At 45.3% G+C, this 16786-nt stretch overlaps 1 protein-coding gene across 1 annotated transcript in view; it reads left to right on the plus strand.

Annotated features, from left to right (window-relative positions):
• The first annotated feature begins 62 nt into the window (after positions 1–62).
• Positions 63–16786, plus strand: part of TRAP1 (TNF receptor associated protein 1) — a 49191-nt gene continuing 32467 nt past the window's right edge. The window contains exon 1 of the mRNA XM_027527818.1: positions 63–179. Coding sequence (XP_027383619.1) covers positions 104–179 — 76 coding nt within the window. The 5' untranslated portion in view covers positions 63–103. The remainder of the gene's footprint in view (positions 180–16786) is intronic.

Here is a 16786-nt window from a genome sequence, read left to right on the forward strand (position 1 = left end):
CACCCGGGCGCGCGCCGTGACGTCACCGCGCCGCGCCCGGAGAAAGCCCCGCCCCGCCCCCGCCCCCGGCGCGCGTGGCTGTCCAGGACGCCGGAGGAACGACATGGCTCGGGAGCTGCGGACGCTGCTGCTGTGGGGCCGCCGCCTCCGGGCGCCGGCGCTGGCGGCTGCCTGCGGAGGTGAGGGCGACCGGACAAGGGCGGGTGGGAGGTGAGCGGGGGCGGGGACCCGCGGAGCCTCCGGGTCCCCACAGCCCCTATTCTCTGTGGGACGCGCGGTGGCGGCTCTCCCTCATGCGGCGCGGGAGGTTCTGTGAGGCTTATGCTCCCAGCGCGCGGCGAACGCTGAGCGCTCGGTGCGTCCTGGGGGCACCTGACTCGGCCCGAGCTGCGGGTTTCTCCGGAGGTGACGGGGTTGAGCCCGTGCCCGCGTGACTGCCTACAGTAGAGGCTGGTCAGGCCGGGTTGAGGCGGAGAGGCCGCCGGCAGGTTCGGGGAGTTGAAACCAAAGGGCGCGTGTGCGCTGGCAGCGGGCTTCACTCGGGGGTTACCTCAGACCCTTGGCTGCGCTCGGTTCCTCCCCTCCCCCAAGTGGAAGGGCCCCTTGTCCCATCGACACACCTGAGGGCCCGCTCGGCCCGGCGCGCGGCGGCGAACCAGAAAACCGGCCCCGGGCCCTCGCGCAGCCCCGGACTCTGGGGTTGTTGACCTCCGTAACCCGGGGCTTGAAATTGGGAGGTGCTCAAATGAATGTTGGAAAAAAACCCATGACCGCAGTCCCTTCTCTCACTCCCCACTCGGAAGTCACGGCGCGTGAACGTCTTGGCGTTCCTTCCTGGTTCTGCACACAAACAGTTACACACGTATAAATACACACATCTAACGATTTTTACGTAAAAAGGCCTAAACCGTTTATGCTTTGTGCTACAGATTTTTTTTTTTAAGCTCCAGGATGGCTTACACATGTTTTCTGTTTGTATGTATCAGTTTACGACTTTACAAGGCCGCGTAGTATTCTGTGTTACGGACTACGTATCATCGTTTACTTAACGTTGTGCTGTTGGCGGACGTTATAAAGATGATTTCCGAGGGTTTGGTTTGATTGGCGGGTTTTGGGTTGTTTTGGTGGTTTTTTTTTTTTTTTTTTTTTTTGCTCTGGTCATTACGGTGCTATTTAGAATGGGCGAGTATTTAATCTTTGTGACCATGCATGGCATTTATTTAGAATTACAGAATTCGAATTTTAGAATTGATGGTTCACAGCGTGTGCATATTTAAAATGTTACCTGATGTTGCCAAATTACTGTCCAAAAAGGCTTAAGCAATTTATATTTCCATTAGCTGGGAACGAAACCACCTATAGCAAAGCATCTTCTCCAGCACTGGGTATTAGCTCTTTTCCAAACTTGTATTATATCTTGTTTAACTTATATTTGCATGGGTGTTTTCGTCTGTTTTACAGCTTTTTCTGTTACCTGAGTTTAAAATGTTGCAGTCTCTTTTTTTAAACAATGATTTTTGAAAATATCATACATTAACAGATAAGACAGCTGTAGTTTTTATTACTGTTACTTGTATCCAACACCTTCCTTCTTTTGGTGTTTATTTCCTGTTTTACCAGAGTATACCCTTGTGTTAGTTTTGCAGAAAAAGACAATGGGTTGTATATTCTTAAAGCCCCACCGTGTCTAAAATTATTTTTATTTTTCCCTCATACTTGTAGTTTGGATGGGTATTGCATTCCAGGTCAAAATAATTTCCTTCAAAGACTGATAGTTCTCTATTGTCTTCTAGCATCTTCATTAAAGGGGAGCAGTCTTGTCAGTTTGATTCTTGTGTTTTTTGGTAGCTGACTTGTCTCTCCACCCCGCTGCCCTTGGGAGAGAAAGAAAGAGATTTTCTTTTCTTTTTACTCCTCATGTTCTAAGATGTTTGATCATGTGTGTTTATAATTCATTCTTTGTACCATTCTTTTTCTAAAATTTATTATTTATTTACTTCGGTAGCGCTGGGTCTTTATTGCGGGGGGCGGGCTTTCTCGAGTTGCGGTGAGCGAGGACTTCTCACTGTGGTGGCTTCTCTTGTGGAGGTTTTAAGTGTGCAGTTTCAGTAATTGTGGTGCAGGGGTTTAGTTGCTCCGTGGCATGTGGGATCTTCCTGGACAGGAATCGAACCTGTGTCCCGTGCATTGGCAGGTGGATTCTTAATCACTGGACCACCAGGAAATCCTGTATCATTCTTACTCTTTTGGTTGGCATTGCCAAAACAAGACTGTGAGGCAGCCACAGTAAGAACAGTTGGTGCTTAAGTTAACTTTTCTATTCTCTACCATCTAGAGCCTTGCCTGGCATTGGCATTTTTCTTCACAAGAGTTCAGGTAGACTTCTGGAGTTCCAGGCTGTTTTCAGAATGTGGGGAGTCACTTGCCAAATTTCCCTCTCTCAGTAAAGCAGCTGTGTGTGTGGCTAATTTAACATGACGATAAAGGTTTTGATGGTTAACTGCTTAAACTCTGAATGGCAGTACCATCTGTATAGGGTGCTGGGGCTTAGAGCCAGCACCAGAGAAGCCTGTAGACAGAGGAGGGATCTGTGGCCTGCTGTCCAGAGGCGCCAGGCGGTCTTTAGTCCATGGGGCACTTGGTTAGGATGAGGGGCCCAAATGGTCTGCACTGTCCTGCAGAAGAGCAGACCAACCCAAATGTAATAGACGAGCAAAGACCTAATTAGTTTCTGGCGGAGGAATTGATCAGAACTACGAAGGAGGATCCCCAAGCTTCTTGCTCCTCCTGGGCATACGGCTTCAGGCTGCAGGAGGTGGGAAGTCGGGGTGGCGAGTAACCACTGAAGGGAAAATGAACAGTTCTCGCCCCCCAGTGTCAAAATACCAGGTTATAACGGGACAGAGGAGGGACTGTTTCAGAGACTGTTGGTGCTCCTCTCAAACCGGGATACCAGCTCAGGATCCGTGAAAATGTGTCCACATCACTCTGAGGTGAGATGCTCAAGTTCAAAGCCAGAGGATTTTCCTCTCCTGCATTCTTGGTACCTTCAGTGCAGCAGCTAGATATTTTTTCTTTCTTTTTGAAAAATTTAATTATTTTGACTGCACTGGGTCTTCACTGTGGCACGTGGACTTAGTTGCAGCATGTGACATTCCCCAACCTGGGGAAGTCCCCAGCTCCCTGCATTGGAGTGCGAAGTCTTAGCCACTGGGCCACCAGGGAAGTCCCCTAGAATTTTTCTCAAACACGCTCTAATCACTCTTGGTACAGAACACTAGCGTTTTGCTAGGAAGCTGCTGGTTGCTTAGTCCACACAGAGATTTACCTGTAGTTCTGTAGCACTTAGTAAAGGTAGATTTCCAGATGTTTCTGCTATCACTGGTTATATCTGCTAAAGCCACTAGAAATTAAAGGTGATGAAAGTTGTAGCTTGGAGAGCCAGTATCTACTTGGGCACATTATTTCCACCTGATTTTTGTTGCTCAGAGATCAGGTAAATTGAATTTAGGAGTACCTGAGTCGTGGGTGTAACTAATTTTGAAAGAATGGCTGTTATTTAACAGCTGTATAATCAAGAAACGTGATTAGGATATTAAGAATTAATTTTGAGATAGCCAAAATGAATACCATATTTGAAAGGAACAAGCTGTGGTAAAGAAGGTGGCGCAGTGGTAAAGAATTCACCTTCCAATGCAGGAGAAGCAGACCTGGGTTCGATCCCTGGGTCAGGAAGATCCCCTGGAGTAGAAAATGGCAACCCACTCCAGTATTCTTGTCGTGGAGAATCCCATGGACAAGAGGAACCTGGCGAGCAGGCTACAGTCCAGGGGGTCAAAAAGAGTTGTGCGTGACTACATGCATGCGCGCACGCACACATACAGCAACACTGTTGAGGACAGAATAGTTGGTGCGGGTCTTCCTAAAGAGCCAGGGTAGGGAGGTGGCGGGCATGTGCTGGGAAGGTGGAGTGAGCAAAGCATGTCCTGTGCTCCTTCTGAAGTTTGCACACACCGACATCCCAGCATTTTCAGAGTGGCGTCCTGGGGGGATTTTCCATGAAACTTACTTGTAGAGTAGTAAAACATTTCATTTCAACCTTTGTGATGAGAAGTTTTTCTAAAAGACTTAATCACAGCATAACAGAATCTTTCTTTGATATTTTCAGGGTCATTGTGAATGTTAATTTAGTGTCTTCTGTTGTAACACACAGACCCCTGCAGGACCGCTGGGCTGTGACAACTCCTCTGTCTGTAAAACGTCCCACACTGAAACTGCGTCCTGAGTGTTTCTGTTTTTAGCCTCTGTTACTCTTTTGAACTTGCCAGGCCTCTGGAGCTGTGTTCCCTGCTACTCTCCGTTTTCAGGTGAGGGTTGGAAAGCTACATCAAAAATTTGCTAGCAAATTTTTTTTTTTTTAAAGGAGAGGAGAATTCTAGGTGGGAACAGGATATTCTTGTTTAACTGAAGCTCAGTATGTGGATTTTATGTGTTGTATTTTGGCCGTTCAGAAATGCCCTTCCCTTTTGGTTTTGTTATGTTTCTTTGGATTCAGGAGTTGATGTTTCTTGATAGTGTTAGTATTGCTTAGTAGTGAATGATTAGAACAGGTCATCGGAGAAGGCAATGGCACCCCACTCCAGTACTCTTGCCTGGAAAATCCCATGGACGGAGGAGCCTGGTGGGCTGCAGTCCATGGGGTCGCTAGAGTTGGACACGACTGAGCGACTTCACTTACACTTTTCACCTTCATGCATTGGAGAAGGAAATGGCAACCCACTCTGGTGTTCTTGCCTGGAGAATCCCAGGGACGGGGAAGCCTGGTGGGCTGCTGTCTATGGGGTTGCACAGAGTCGGACACGACTGAGGTGACTTAGCAGCAGCAGCAGAACAGCTCATGAAACAGTAAGAAATAGTGAAAATATTCAGGAGTGCTAGAGATAAGAACTAGAAAATTTTAAAGGAAAGAAATCTTTATTTGATATATACATAGAAAGTGAAGAGTTTTCTGTCTAGAATATTGATACACTTTAAACAGGACTTACCTCAAGTGGTTACAGAACTTAAGAAACAAAATTCAGTTGTGAATAGCTAACCTGAGATATCTGGTGAAATTTGAGAGATAATGGAACCATCCAAACCAACTTACTGAAAAGCAGAGAATTTCATGGTTACGAACATAAAGCATAAAACTGTGGTAAAATAGTTGGCGGTGTTATGGAAAAAAAGCCTGAGGCTGCATTCCAAAGAACTTCGTTTTTTCCAGTATTGTATTTTCCCTTTTTGGGAGAGGGTTAATTCTCCTTCTCTTTGATGTGGAAGTACCTTTAGTTTGCAGAATTTTAAACTTTACAAGTAAATTTATTAATTTTTCTTTTTATAGAATCTGAAGCTTTAACTTAGAAATATTAGGTTGATATTAGATGAGTGAATTTCAAACGTTTTTGTCACGTTTTCCCAGTAAGAAATGCATTCATATCATGACCTGTACAAATACATGTACATACTTAGCTGAAAGAGTTTTGTAAATACTTAACCGTATTATCTTTGTGTTCTTTTTAAAAATTTTTTATTATAGTTTTATTTATTTATTTATTGGTCGTGGTGGGTCTTCACTGCTCTGTGGGCTTTTTTCTAGTTGCAGCGAGCGGGGGCTCCTCTCTGGTTGGGGTGCACAGATTGCTCACGGCGGTAGCTTCTCTTGTTGCGGAGCGCAGGCTCTAGGGCCAGCGGGCTTCAGTAGGTGTGGCTCACGGGTTTACGTGCTCTGAGGCAGGGGGATCTTCCCATATCAGGGATCGAACCTGTGTCTCATTCGTTGGCAGGCAGATTCTTTACCACTGAGCCACCGGGGAAGCCCTATGCATTCTTTTACTTTCTGTTTCATTAAACAAACAAAAATTCTGACCTAGCTCACTGAATTGGCTTCATAACCAGCAGTCTTGACCTGCATTCTGAGAAACTGTCCTGTGGCTGTACCGTCCGAGGAAACGGTGCGTGTTTATCCAGGGCCTGTGACCTCAGACTGTCACGGCCACTGCAGCATGTGCCCTGCAGTGTGGCAGCATCAGTTCTGCACACACCCCCGCAGTGCCTGCAGTGGGCCTGGGACTGCCCGGGTGCTGTGGGCACCCAGGAGACGAGATGGGCAGGAGTCTTGGCCTCTGCAGTGCTGCCCTGGAGTGCGGTCAGCGCGGACGGGAACGCACTATGGGGATGTCACACAATAAGCCCCGTGAAGAGAGCAGAGTGGGAAGGGGATCCCAGTAGGAGGGGCAGTCGCGGGGGGCCTCACGAGCAGGGTGGCATGTAAGCAAAGCCTGGGAGGAGGTGAAGGTGTCTGGGAAAGGACGTTCCAAGCAGAGGGAGCAATCGAGGCCAGGGCCCTGAGACAGGACTGGGCTGGCGAAGCGGGGAGACAGCCCGGGGGACAGCCGGGCGGCCAGGGCCGCACTAGGGGTACTCTTGAGCAAGGGGGTTAGCGTCTCGCCATTTTCCTCAACTGCACAGGGAAGATGCGGGCAGTTGGTAAGAGGAGGTATGGAGTTAGAGTTCAAGCTAACGTCATAGCAGTGTCCTGAGAAAACTGCTTTCTGTTTTTATTAGTGAGAAGGTAGTGATGTTTTCCATCACAGCCTGGAACAATGAAAAATCTTCCGTCTGGACTCTCAGCTCACTGCGCATGGCTTGAAAAAAAGTCTGTGTGGCAAAGGTTTGTCCACACCCCGCTTCCCTCAGGAAAGAAGAGGGGCTGCCCTGGGCAGGACCCTGTGCACTCAGCCCCTCCCACTGTGCGCTTGCTGGGTCTTGATGCCCAGAGCCCTGGGGCCACCATGTGGCGCCCTTTCCTTCACTTCAGTCAGTTCAGTTCAGTCGCTCAGTTGTGTCCGACTCTGCGACCCCATGGACTGCAGCACACCAGGCCTCCCTGTCCATCAGCAACTCCCAGAGTTTCCTCAAACTCATGTCCGTTGAGTCGGTGATGCCATCCAACCGTCTCATCCTCTGTCGTCCCCTTCTCCTCCCACCTTCAATCTTTCCCAGCATCAGGGTCTTTTCCAATGAGCCAGTTCTTCACATCAGGTGACCAAAATACTGGAGTTTCAGCTTCAGCATCAGTCCTTCCAATGAATATTCAGGACTGATTTTCTTTATGATTGACTGGTTGGATCTCCTTGCAGTTCAAGGGACTCTCAAGAGTCTTCTCCAACACCACAGTTCAAAAGCATCAATTCTTTGGTGCTCAGCTTTCTTTATAGTCCAACTCTCACATCCCTGCATGACCACTGGAAAAACCATAGCTTTGACTAGACAGGCCTTTGTGGGCTAAGTAATGTCTCTGCTTTTTAATATGCTGTCTAGGTTGGTCATAACTTTTCTTCCAAGGAGCAGCCTCTTTTAATTTCAAGCCTGCAGTCACCATCTGCAGTGATTTCGGAGCCCCCCAAAATAAAGTCTTTCACTGTTTCCATTTCTTCCCCATCTATTTGCCATGAAGTGATGAGACCGGATGCCATGATCTTAGTTTTCTGAATGTTGAGGTTTAACCCAACTTTTTCACTCTCCTCTTTCACTTTCATCAAGAGGCTCTTTAGTTCTTTGTTTTCTGCCATAAGGGTGGTGTCATCTGCGTATCTGAGGTTATTGATATTTCTCCCGGCAATCTTGATTCCAGCTTGTGCTTCTTCCAGCCCTGCGTTTCTCATAATTACTCTGCATAGAAGTTAAATAAGCAGGGTGACAATATACATTGTTGATGTACTCCTTTCCTGATTTGGAACCAGTGTGTTGTTCCATGTCCAGTTCTAACTGTTGCTTCCTGACCTGCATACAGATTTCTCAGGAGACAGGTCAGGTGGTCTGGTATTTCCGTCTCTTGAAGAATTTTCCACAGTTTGTTGTGATGTAGTCAAAGGCTTTGGCATAGTCAATAAAGCAGAAATAGATGTTTTTCTGGAATTCTTTTGCGTTTTCGATGATCCAACAGGTTTTGGCAATTTGATATCTGGTTTCTCTGCCTTTTCTGAATCCAGGTTGAAGATCTGGAAGTTCAAGGTTCTCATACTGTTGAAGCCTGGCTTGGAGAATTTAGAGCATTACTTAGCTAGCGTGTGAGATGAGTGCAATTGTGCAGTAGTTTGAGCATCTTTGGCATTGCCTTTCTTTGGGATTGGAATGAAAACTGACATTTTCCAGTCCTGTGGTCACTGCTGAGTTTTCCAATTTGCTGGCATATTGAGTGCAGCACTTTCACAGCGTCATCTTTTAGGATTTGAAATAGCTCAACTGGAATTCCATCACCTCCACTAGCTTTGTTCGTAGTGATGCTTCCTAAGGCCCACTTGACTTCGCATTCCAGGATGTCTGGCTCTAGGTGAGTGATCACACCATCGTGATTATCTGGGTCATGAAGATCTTTTTTGTACAGTTCTTCTGTGTATTCTTGTCACCTGTCCTTAATATCTTCTGCTTCTGTTAAGTCTGTACCCTTTCTGTCCCTTATTGAGCCCATCTTTGCATGAAATATTCCCTTGGTATCTCATTTTCTTGAAGAGAATCTCTAGTCTTTCCCATTCTGTTGTTTTCCTCTATTTCTTTGCATTGATCACTGAGGAAGGCTTTCTTATCTCTCCTTGCTATTCTTTGGAACTCTGCATTCAGATGGGTGTATCTTTCCTTTGCTCCTTTGCCTTTCACTTCTCTTCTTTTCACAGCTATTTGTAAGGCCTCCTCAGACATCCATTTTGCCTTTTTGCATTTCTTTTTCTTCACTTAACCCTCTCCTGATGGACCTTTAGGTTGTTTGCTATCTTCATTCCTTTTTTTTTTTTTAAGTCACTGCCAACAGTTTTTTACCCTTCACCAGTGCCAGCACAGCAGTACTTTATAAATGTTTGTCAGTCTGATAGTGAAAATGTTACTGGTTTTACTTATTTAAAAAAAAAGTGTTTCGTTTTGGCCGTGCCGCATCTTCATTGCTGTGTTCAGGCTTTTCTTGAGCTGTGGAGCGCGGGTTCCTCTTGAGGTGTGTGCAGGCGTCTCAGTGCGCTGGCTTCTCTTGTGGATCGCGGGCTTCCGGAGTTGCAGCGTGCCACCTTAGTTGCCCCATGGCGTATCCCTCCCGGGATCACACCCGCGTCCCTTGCATTGGCAGGTGGATTCGTAACCACTGGACCACCAGGGAAGTCTTCTATCTTGTTTGAAGAGACAGTTTTTTAGTTACGAGTGTGGTAATGCATCCTTCTCTATGATTCAGAGCTGTTGATGTTTCTCTCTTCTGTGAATTGCCATTCTTCTCTTGCACTTGGCCTTCTCCTTGTAGATCTGTCAGTGCTCTTGTTTTATTAAGAAAACTAGCCCTCTGCCATTGTTTCAGACTTTTTTGTCTCTAGTGTGTTTGCCCACTGACTTAAATTTTTTTAAAGTGTGGTTATTGCTAATTGATTTTGTTTATTCATTAAAATTTTGTATTTTTTTCTGTTGTATGATTGACATATAATCATATAATTGCTATATTAGTTTTAGTTGTACAACATAATGATTTGATATTTGTATGTACAAAATAATCGCCATACTTAGTTAACATCCATCACCTCACACAGTCAAAAATTTTTTTTACCACCTTTTAAGGTCTACTCTGTTGACCTTAATTTTCACGTTGTCCATAAATGTGTGGGCTCTGTGTCTTGTTCTTGGGCTGTGTGTCTTATTTAGACAAATTTCCTTGCTCTCAAGTCATTAAGGAACAATCTCAAGTGATCAGCATCATTAGTCGTTCGGTAGGGAAATGCAGGTCCCTGTGCATGAGGTGGCACGTCACACTCACCGTGTGGCTGTGATAAAGGCACGGCAGGAACAAGCGCTGACACCGATGTGCAGGAATGGGAAACTTCACCCACTGCTGGCAGGAGTGTAAAATGGTGCAGCGCTTGGAAAACCAACCATCTTGCCGTCCCTCAAATGATTAAACATAGGATTATCCTTTGACTAGCAATGCCACTTCTGGGTGTACACCCAAGAGAATTTAAAAAGTGAAACTTGTACACCAGCACTTATAGCAACATTGTTTATAATAGCCAAAAAGCAGAAATGGCACAATTGCTCATCAGCTGATGAGGTAAACATCACGTAGCCTATCCATATAATTGATACTATTCAGCCATAAAAATGAGTGACGTGTGCTATGCCCTACGGCGTGGTTGAACCTTGAAGATAATCACATTCAGTGACAGAAGCCACAGACAAAAGACCATGTATGGTATGATTCCATTTATGTGAACTGTCCACAGTAGGCAAATCCACAGAGGTGGAAAGTGGTTGCCAGGAGCTGGGGGCATGGAGGACGGGGAGTGACTGCCGATAGGCTTGGAGTTTCTTTCTGGGGTGATAATTATAGTGATGATGGTTTTTTAAGTATACTAAAAGTCATTGAATTGTGCACTTTAGGTGGGTGAGTAATATCTCAATAAAGTTATTTTGCTTGCGTGCATGCTTAGTCGCGTCTGACTCTTTGTGACCATATGGACTATAGCCTGCCAGGCTCCTCTGTCCATGGAAGCTTCCAGGCAAGAATACTGGAGGGGTTGCCATTTCCTTCTCCAGGGGATCTTCCTGACCCAGGGATTGACCCTGCATCTCCTGCATTGCCAGGCAGATTCTTTACCGCTGAGCCTCCCGGGAAGCCCAAAGCTATTTCAAATATTTCTTCTAATTACTTCTAGTACTTTTAGCTTTTATTTTCACTTTTATAGTTCATCTAGAATTTGTTCTGATACAATAAGTGAGGGGAGAAATTAATACTGTAGCTTTAATGTGTTTTAATATTTTATAATATTTCCTCATGTTTTTCAAAAATGTCCTGGCTGTATGAGCACTTTTATTTTTCCATATGAATTTTAGAATTTGCTTAAATAGTGAAAAAAATCCTGTTTGACTTTTCACTGGGATCATGTTTTTAAAAATAGACCAACCTAGATAGCATATTCAAAAGCAGAGACATTACTTGCCAACAAAGGTTCGTCTAGTCAAGGCTATGGTTTTTCCTGTGGTCATGTATGGATGTGAGAGTTGGACTGTGAAGAAGGCTGAGCGCCGAAGAATTGATGCTTTTGAACCGTGGTGTTGGAGAAGACTCTTGAGAGTCCCTTGGACTGCAAGGAGATCCAACCAGTCCAATCTGAATGAGATCAGCCCTGGGATTTCTTTGGAAGGAATGATGCTAAAGCTGAAACTCCAGTACTTTGGCCACCTCATGAGAAGAGTTGACTCATTGGAAAAGACTCTGATGCTGGGAGGGATTGGGGGCAGGAGGAGAAGGGGACGACAGAGAATGAGATGGCTGGATAGCATCACTGACTTGATGGACGTGAGTCTGAGTGAACTCCGGGAGTTGGTGATGGACAGGGAGGCCTGGCGTGCTGCAATTCATGGGGTCGCAAAGAGTCGGACACGACTGAGCGAGTGAGCTGAACTGAACTGAATTTAGAGAATCGGCAAAAAAAGTAAGTATTTAAATACTTAACTTTTACTATTCAAGGACATTTCCCCAAACTTTTTATATCCCTTTATAAATGTGTTTTATGTCTCTAGTAACTTCTTTTTAATGTTTTTTGTGATTGGGTACTTTTTATAAAGAATGTTGTGAATAGGTTATTTTTGTAAATAGGTATTGATACACATAGCACAATTCAAAAGATACAGAGGAGTGTGCAGTGAAAAGCATATCTCTTCAGCTTCTACCCTCAGCCACCAGTTCCTCTCCTGAGAGCAGCCCCCTCAGCCCGTTTCTGGGGTGTCCTCACGGAGACACGCTTGGCTTATGAGAAGAAATACACACACATAGTGTGTTTAATCACCATGGTAACAAATGTAGCCCACATTCTGGACCAGGTGTTCTCTTAGTACATCGACCCAGGCTGCCTCACTGTTCTGTGTTTCCGAGTATCCATTATATGTATATTATAATGTATTTGCTAATCCTTTACTGCTGACACTCTGCCTGGTCATTGGCCCCTGACTCCTGGGGGGACCCCTACCCCGGAGTCTCATCTGGTATGTCTTTTAGGGACCTTCTCATGACCCCGACATTGACACTTGGGAAGGGGCTAGCCCTTTTGTGATAGCCATATTTTTTTAGTTTACTGTTTTGAGTAATTAAATATTTGATTGGAAAAATACTGCTTGAGAAATCTCGCTCTCAGTTTTGTCCCCCTCTCCTTCGTTTCCCTCTTGATAGGTCATCACAATTATTCATTGTTTGTGTATCCTTCGTCTATCCTGCCAGTGTTAGATGCATAGAGTAGGCTTCCCAGGCGGCACTAGTGGTAAAGGAGCCCCTGCCAGCCAGTTCAGGAGACGTAAGAGATGCAGTTGGATCCCTGGGTCAGGAAGATTGCTTGGAAAGGCGTGGCAGCCCACTCCTGTGTTCTTGCCTGGAGAATCCTATGGACAGGGGAGCCTGGTGGGCTACAGTCCATAGGGTTGCAAAGAGTCAGGCACGGCTAACGCGGCTTAGCACACACAGCACATGTGCAGGTATACATTTTTCTTCTGCCGGGTTATGCACTTCTCCATGTTCTGCTATCACTTAATAGATGCTGGAGAGCATTCTGTATCAGTACATAGTTTCCTCAGTCTTTTTTTTTTTTTTTTTAATAGCCACATTATAGTAGTGTGCCCGTGTCAGGAGGCACCATCGTGTATGAGCCTTCCGTTGGTGGACATTTAGGTGGTTCCCAGGAATTTGCTATAGTATATGGCCTTTCATCTCTCTTTATATTCAGGTTTGGCTGTATCCACAGAATAAAGTCCCAAAATGGACTTGCCAGATTAGAAGGTTTGTAATCTTGACCGATGTGGCCAGATCACCTTCCACTGTCCTCAAGCTGCTGATACTGTCCCCACAGGGTGACCAGAAGTACAGTCTGAAAAAGTAGTAGCTCTGCGGACTTCCTGTCATCTGAGCTGGTGAAGCTTAACCATGGTTTGAAGTAGAGCAAAATGCCAAAGCGGGGGCCTTCACTCAGGAAGTATTGATTGGGCTGTTCGGGGCCTGCCAGATTCCCTTTCCTGCAGCTCCTCCACTTCCCACCTGCAGGCCGAGCTACACCGAAGGCTTATCCTGCCCTCCCAGGCTTCAGGCAGAGCTGGCCCCTGGCCACGTTACATCCCACAGGCTGAGCCGTGGGGAGCTGCTCTGCTTAGGCCGGTTTCCAGAGGCTCGTGTGCATCTCTGTTTGCAAGTCCAGAGTGACCCAGCAGGGTGGCAGCTGGTGGTTAGCTCCCCACCCCAAAGTCTGTCTGCGTCCCTCCCTCTCCTCTTTCCTCCTTCCCACATCCTTCCCACCTCCCTCCCGTCCTTCCTTCTTTTGGTGAAATGCATGCCATCTAAAAAGGAATGCATGTAATACATCTGTGCCGTTTCTAAAAGCGGCATAAAGGAATCCCCATTGCCCACCTCAGGAACAGATGCCACCTTCCCTCAAGGGCACTGTGCGCCCTCCCTGGTATGTCCCCTTCTCTCTCCCCCAGAGGTGACCGCTGACTTGAATATTCTGGATCTTATCCCCTTGCTTTTCATTTCTGCATATGTGTGTATATGTAGCTGCACATACATACACACAGTTTGTTGAAATCACACTGGGTATATTCTGCTGTGACTGTCTTGGGTCCGCGTCATTTTCGTAGCTTTATCGGGTAATGTGCGTCACCTGCTTACTCGGTTGTGTTACTGTGCCTTCATTTCTTTAGGTGTGATTCCTGCCGGAAGCATGTGTACTGTCGGATCGTTTGGTGTGCTCCAGGTGTTGTCTGTAAGATCCGCCCGTGGCACGTTCTAGAAGATTCCCTCACGTGAACGTGCTGCCTCTGGTTCCTCCGTGCTTGGCACAGGCATGGGGCTACTGCTCGTGCAGGGCTTCTGGAGACGTGTCCTTGTGCGTTTCCATAGGGTGCGTGACTCATTGGAGCTGCTGCATTTAGGGCCTGTGTTTTCACTCCACACTTGACTTCTTCAGAGTGAATCTGGATTTACATTCCATCAGCTGTGCTGTATCCTCACCAGAGCGTGGCATTTCCAGATGTTTTAAATGTTTGTCAGTTTGATGGTTATGAAATGATATTTCAGTTGCGATTTTAACTGCCTTTTAATGGATTGCTAATAAAGTTTTTTTTTTATGGTTTATTGGCCATATTTCCTTTTCTGTGAAATGCTGTTTATATTTCATGTTTTTTTGCTCCTATCTTTTTCTTCTTGATTGTAAAGAATCTACCTGTAATGTGAAAGACCCAGGTTCAATCACTGGGTCGGGAAGATTCCCTGGAGAAGGGAAGGGCAACCCACTCCAGTATTCTTGCCTGGAGGATCCCCATGGACAGAGGAGACTGGCAGGCTATACAATTCACGGGGTCGCAAGGAGTCAGACATGACTAAGCAACTAACACTTTCACATATGTATTATTTATGGGTGCTAATCTTTTATCAATAATACTCTTTGTCAGTTGTTGCAAATGTATTCTCCTAGTTTGTAGCTCACCATTTCACTCTCGGCTGGATGTTTGTTTTTCAGAGGGAGATGGAGTTTTTTGTTTGTTCTGATGAACAGAAGTTTTTAATTTTAACTTTGTTAAATACCAGTCTTTTCCTTTATGAATTATCTCAGTGTTCTGTGAATGAAGGTGCGTGGGTCAAACTAGACGTACTATTTTTGTAAATAAAGTTAGATCAGAGCATGGATATACCCATTCTTTCATGTGTTATCTGTGACCAGTCTCCTGCTGCAGCAGCAGAGTTGAGCAACGGGACTCAAAACTCCTAAAATATTTACTGTCTGGCCCTTTAAAGATATCTGCTTTTTCTATGAGAGTCGTTCCCTAATTTCTACCAAATGGAAATGGATGAGCAAGTCTGTCAGCACCTTTTTTCCATCAGCATCTTCTTTTTTTAATATTTCTTTTTATTTCTTTTACTTGGCTTTGCCAGTTCTTAGTTGTAGCACGTGGGAGCTTTGCTTTTCCTTGTGGCGTGCGGGGTCTTTAGTTGCAGCATGTGGGATCTAGTTCCCTGACCAGGGATTGAACCCGGGCCCCCTGCGTTGGGAGTGCAGAGTCTTAGCTACTGGACCTCAAGGGAAATCCCAGAAGCCTCTTATTTGCAGCTTTTATTTTTCTCTCTCTTGGTAAACTTTCTCATGGATTTCATTTTCCAGATTAGCAAAGAGCTGCAAACTAGCCATCACAGGCTAATTCTGGTTATAAAACAGTTTTGTTTGGTTCGAACATTTTAAAAAAGTAAATGCAAGCGTTTAAAGTCAGATTTGACATGGATATTTGAGTTTCTGATTTCTTTTGAAAAATGAAAGGTTCAGAGAGTCTTGGCCTGCGCGCAATGTGCCCCTTTCTGCGGGCGGAGGTCGCTGCCTCTGCAGATGCCGCCCTTACAGCTGTGCTCTCGGTCGCTCCTTTATCCCAAGCCCGTCACTACCATTTCTTTTGCTGCATTATTGTTTTGTGTAGTAGAGTTAATTATATTGATTGACTGTTTACAGGCCTGCTTCACTTTACAGCGCTCTGCTTGGTTGCATTTCACAGATGATTGCGTTTTCTACAGATTGCGGATCTGAGGCAGCCCTGCGCTGAACGAGTCTGTCAGCGCTGCTTTCCGATAGCATTTGCTTGCTTCATGTCTGTGTCTCCCGGTATTTCAGACCTTTTCGTTATTTTTATATTTGTTACAGTGATCTGTGATTTTTGATGTTTTGCTCTTGTAATCGTTTTAGGGTACCACAAACCACAACCTGTATAAAGTGTGGCAAAATGCTATCAATAGCATCACGTACTACAGAGAACCCTTTGTGAAAGGGAGAGGTTGAGAAATCGCCACAGGCACTCCAGCTTTCAGCACCCACCACCCTCATCAGTCAGCACCCACCGACGGCAGAGCAAGACCTCCACCAGCAAAGAGATTGGGACTTGCTGGAGTCTCAGATGATGGTTAGCATTTTTTAGCAATAAAACATTTTTCAATTAAGGCCTGTACCTTGTGTTTTTAGACGTAATGCTGTTGCACACTTAACAGACCACAGTATAGTGTGAACATAGCTTTTATATGCACTAGGAGACCCCCAAATTTGAGTGACTTTATCCCGGTAGTTGCTTTATTGTAGTCGTCTAGAACTGAACCTGCAGTATCAAACCAGCCTTGCATCTTTGAGATAAACCTGCTTGGTCATGATGTATCATTTTTATGTATTAATGGGTTTTCCTTGCTTATATTTTATTAAGGACCTCCATGTCTGTGTCCATGAGGGGTATTGGTGTATTATTATGGTGTGTGTGTCTATGTGATGTCTTTGTCAGATTTTGATATCCTCAAAAATTGAAGAGAAGCAGTTCCTTGTTCTGTTTTCTGAAACTTTGTGTAAGACTGGTGTTATTTCTTCCTCGTAACTGAGAGAATTCAGTAGAAATTCAGGGCTTCTGTAGAATTTGTGACAGTACCCTTCACTCCTGTTGTTTATGATTGGTATTCTCTTCTTTCTGCATCAGTCTAGCGAGGAGCTTATCTCCTGTTGATCTTTGTCCAGAATCAACTTTGGCTTTGTTCATTTTCTCTATCACTTGTCTGTTTTCTACTATATTGATTTCTGCTCTTTGTCGTTTGCTCCTTTCTTCTGTGTTTGGGTTTAATTTTGTACTTCTTCTTTGTTGTTGTGCTTTAAGGTAATACCTCAGGCCGTCCGTTTTAAGCCTCTTTTCTAACATAAGCACTTAAAGCTGTAAGTTCCCT

Source organism: Bos indicus x Bos taurus, chromosome 25 (genome assembly GCF_003369695.1).
Source record: "Bos indicus x Bos taurus breed Angus x Brahman F1 hybrid chromosome 25, Bos_hybrid_MaternalHap_v2.0, whole genome shotgun sequence".
Taxonomy (NCBI): domain Eukaryota; kingdom Metazoa; phylum Chordata; class Mammalia; order Artiodactyla; family Bovidae; genus Bos; species Bos indicus x Bos taurus.